Source organism: Xenopus tropicalis, chromosome 1, assembly GCF_000004195.4.
Source record: "Xenopus tropicalis strain Nigerian chromosome 1, UCB_Xtro_10.0, whole genome shotgun sequence".
In the NCBI taxonomy this organism is placed as follows: Eukaryota; Metazoa; Chordata; class Amphibia; order Anura; family Pipidae; genus Xenopus; species Xenopus tropicalis.
Window position 1 is genome coordinate 132189746 of NC_030677.2, and position 4550 is coordinate 132194295.

The window sequence follows — 4550 nt, forward strand, 5'->3', positions numbered from 1 at the left end:
CCCAGTCCCACAGTGAGTGTAGGACAGTACTAAGGATTGGGTTCTTGTACTCCCTGCTGCATATCCCAGCTAAGTGCCTGCCTCTCACTGATTCCTAACTGTAAACTAAAGCGTTCGATTGCAGTTGGTGGGAGATTTAATCTCAGCTTCTAAAGGCAGGGGCAAACTTGTGTTTCCATGATGGTTTATTGAATCATCAGGAAAGGAATCCTCTTCCGGATTTGGTGGGCTACGTTCAGCCTGTTGTAAAAAATCCAAGCTCCTCCTGTAAAGAAATAGTTTGCGACTTTCTTGTGCTAATTATTCCAAGCATTTCTCTAATCTCTCTCACTCTCTCAAAGCACAGAAATGCCTCAACCAGGGAAGAGCTCATACAATGAGCAGAAGCCCCCTTACTCATGCATTTCCCTGACTGCCATGGCCATCCAGATCTCCCAAGAGGAGATGCTGCCCCTACATCATGTTCATCATGGACAGGTTCCAAGGATTTCCTTACCTGGTGGTCCAATACTGCCTAGCAATTAAGCAGGTTAATTAACTCTATACTAAAGATGAGCAAATCTGTCATGTTTCGCTTCGGTGAAAAATTTGCGAAAAATCCATGATGTGTTTGTCATGCGTTTTTTTTGTCGCATGCGTCTTTTTTTGTCACATGTGTAATTTTTTTATGTGTCCACGCCCATTTTTATGCGACTGAGCCCAATTTGATGCAACCATGTCCAATTTGCCTCCGCAACTTTTTTTTTGATGTGCGATGAATTTTTTAGCTGCAAATTTTCACAGAAATTCGCTGTGAATCCATGCCTGAGCGAAAAAATTTGCTCATCACTACTTTATAATACTATGATGTATCACATATGGCTTTGTAAGATGTAAGAGACAAGATGCTTCCACCTATCTTTGCCAAGTCCTAGTTGGTACATAAAGAAGTGTTAAATAATTTGTAGCACTGATTAAAGGACAAGAAAAGGCAAAATCATGCCCCCCCCCCCCAGCAGTGAATAAAATCAAGTCAATTTTCCCCAGGTCAGTGCTCCTTTTGGGAAGAAATTGCACTAGTCTGGGGATCTCTCTATGGAACCATTGCATGAAAATAGTAAAAGTTTCTCATTTTAGTATACTGAGCATGATGCACACACTCAAGCCTACACAAGAGATCCCTGGGAATCGGAGTAAAATAGCAGTGGTGCAATTCCAAACAGATCCCAGGTCATGGGTGAAATGAAAAGAGGGGGTTGCCCACCATTTTACCCCTTTCCCAAAGAATTAGCCTTTGCTTGTCTATTATTGTTTTGATGTGAAATAATTGCATACATTTTTTCATCATCACTCCTCTAAAAAAAAGGATCATATAAATATTTGGTGAGTACTATGTACAAAAAGAGGACAAGGACCCAGCTTTTTATGAAGGTCACATGTAATGCTCAGGTTCAGCCAATGCCGATCTGGTAGAGTCCTTGAACTCCTTTCCGCCCTGCATAGCAACCAAATCGCCCCCTTTGACTGTTTTTGTCCTTTTCAGTTGGACTGACTAAAACTAACAAGCAGTTAAGAGAGGCACGCGGATGCCTATACAGAAGCCTGTGTCACCGACAGATCCCCTTGATTTGACTTCTGCCAACACACTGCGAACCCCTCCTTACCCCATACTGACCCCCCCCAGAGAAACCACAGGGGGTCCCAGCGGGAAATCGGATTTGCAGCTCTGCAACAGTTACAGTTTGAAGCAGGGAGAATTTACTATTTTTGTTTGCACAGAAATACATTGTACAATAGAGCATTTTTCAGAAGTAAATTTTTCCACTGAACATACAGTATTTCCTATAAATGCATACCATATCTATAGTAAAAGCTACAGCCCCCCAGTTGAACTGCAACTCCCACCATCTCTAGGATGCTGTAGAGCAAAGAGCTGGAGGCTGCATTCTGTAACCTCATTGTTACAGCTCATCCAAGAAAAAGATTTGCTGCTTATTTTCTTTACACAAGTTTCAGCACCCTGAGAAGTAAAGTCATTTCTGGAATTTCTGTTTGGGAAATAGCAACAAGGTGCATGTAGTGAGCCTGATGTTGTTAGTCAATTATGGGTCTTGGTTATCTTTAGCATCCATATGAAGGGAGAATGTGTATAATAATTACATTCTGTATAAGTGACTTAGATTATTTCCCACTTAAGTCCTGGGTAGAGTAGCCCTTGAGGATGGTGCTTACAATAATGTAATGAAAGCTGCTGTGAAAAGGATGAAACTGCATACCTTCCCAGCAGCAAAGCCCAACCCAGCCCTTCCTCCCCCCTAACCTTACAGAGACCCCACACGGCGCTCACATCCCTGCCTCTCCCTTTCCCTCTGACTAAAGAAGTGCAAATGAAACAAGATGAGACTTTCCCTTCTCCCTCAGTGACTGTCATGTGATAATGAAGAGGGGGCAGCGGGGGTCCCTGCTTCTCTGCGATCAGTACAAAACCAAGCGGTGCGCTCAGATCTTCTTTTCTCCTAGCACAAGCTGAGCATCCCTGATCCCACAGTGAAGGTAGGAGAGTACTAAGGATGGGGTTCTTGTACTCCCTGCTGCATATCCCAGCTATGTGCCTGTCTCTCACTGATTCCTAACTGTAAACTAAAGAATCCGATTGCAGTTGGTGGGAGATTGAATCTCAGCTTCTAAAGGCAGGGACAAACTTGTGCTTCCCAACAATGAGTCTCTGATTTATTGGATCATCGGGAGAAGGAATCCTCATCGGGATTTGGTGGGCTACGTCCAACCCATTGTAGACTCCTCCTGTGAAGAAATTGTTTGCTACTTTCTTGTGCTAATTATTCTAAGCATTTCTCTTACACTCTCATTCTCTCAAAGAGCAGAAATGCCCCGGCCAGGGAAGAGCTCGTATAGTGAGCAGAAGCCCCCTTACTCATACATTTCCCTGACTGCCATGGCCATCCAGAGCTCCCAAGAGAAAATGCTGCCCCTGAGTGACATCTACAAGTTCATCATGGACAGGTTCCCCTACTACAGAGAGAACACCCAAAGGTGGCAGAACTCCCTAAGGCACAACCTGTCTTTTAATGATTGCTTCATCAAGATCCCCAGGAGACCGGACCAGCCAGGTAAGGGCAGTTTCTGGGCCCTGCACCCGGACTGTGGGGACATGTTTGAGAATGGTAGCTTCCTAAGGAGAAGGAAGAGATTTAAGGTGGTCAGAGCTGAGCATTTGGCCTCCAAAAGCCACCAGATGATCCATTATTTCCATCACCAGCACAACCAAACCAAGCTGGGTATCCCTGCCTCAGAAGGCAGCCCAGTGCCCAGTCTTGGGAGGCTGCCTCACTTCCAGCCCTACAACATTGCTAACATGAGTGGGAGTCAGACCAGCGGATTTAAACACCCATTTGCTATTGAAAACATCATAGGAAGAGACTACAAGGGGGTGATGACTGGGGGACTGCCCTTAGCATCCATGATGCACCACCTCGGGTACCCAGTGCCCAGCCAACTCAGCAATATGGTCAGCTCCATGTGGCCTCATGTTGGCATGATGGACTCCATGGCGAGCATGACTGTTCCCCAGGAATATGGACATTTCGGAGTGCCCATGAAAACTTTGTGTCATGCCCCCAGTCAGACAATTCCTGCTGTCCCGCTCCCCATAAAGCCAACTGCGTCTCTCCCCCCAGTCTCTGCTTTACCAAGCCTGGCAGTGAACCCATCCAGCATGTGCCCATCTCCGCCAACAGTGGCAGGCACACTCCTGGAGCCTGCAGTCACTCACCCACAAAACAAGGGCAGTATGCTCCACTCAGTACTTGTGCACTCCTAGACAGCCCCAGCCTGGATTAATACATGCCATGGATGGTCTGCTTTCTCACACTGTGACAGATACAAGGGACTGCCAACTGTACCAAGCTGTACCAGTTAGTCTTGTCTTATTTGCATCTACTGCCAGTGTCCAGATAAATGTGCCAAGGATATAAAGTGTCTGTGCTATTTATAATTTCTGCCCATTACAGGATCATGATGCGAGCATTACCAGCAAGTGTGAAAGCTGCACATTTATACATATATATATATATATATGTATATATATATATATATAGTAAAGGAAGTAGTACTCAAGCTATATTAAATCAACTGCCTGGGTGCTAATAAATGTGGTAATATTGCAAAAAGGCTTTCTTTAAATTCCTTTATTTAAATAAAGCTTTTTCAATTTTTTTGCAAAAGTTCCGTTAAGTGCAACACTTTTTGATATATATACACAACCAATTGCTCCCTAACCACGCAATTAATAGGACATCAGCACAGTTTAATTTGTTACTTACCATACTGATTGCTCCTCTTAAAAAACGTATTCTCTGAGCTGTGATACTTAACACTTTCCTCATTTAAAGTACTGAAGATGGGTTATCAATCAATAAATAACTGAAAATCTTGCTCACTTGAAGTAAAATGGTCTGTAGATAGCTGTGATAAATATTATATTTACCATACCATTACTTGTTTGTCTTTGTTATCTCAAGCACTTTATTGTATAAAATGAATCCCCTATGTAT

General features: G+C 43.7%; 1 protein-coding gene across 1 annotated transcript; it reads left to right on the forward strand.

Annotated features, from left to right (window-relative positions):
* The first annotated feature begins 2479 nt into the window (after positions 1 to 2479).
* foxb2 (forkhead box B2) lies at positions 2480 to 4041 on the forward strand. The gene has a single exon (XM_004921443.4). The coding sequence runs from the start codon at positions 2864 to 2866 to the stop codon at positions 3815 to 3817; it is 954 nt and encodes a 317-aa protein (XP_004921500.2). The 5' UTR covers positions 2480 to 2863; the 3' UTR covers positions 3818 to 4041.
* Positions 4042 to 4550: the final 509 nt, after the last annotated feature.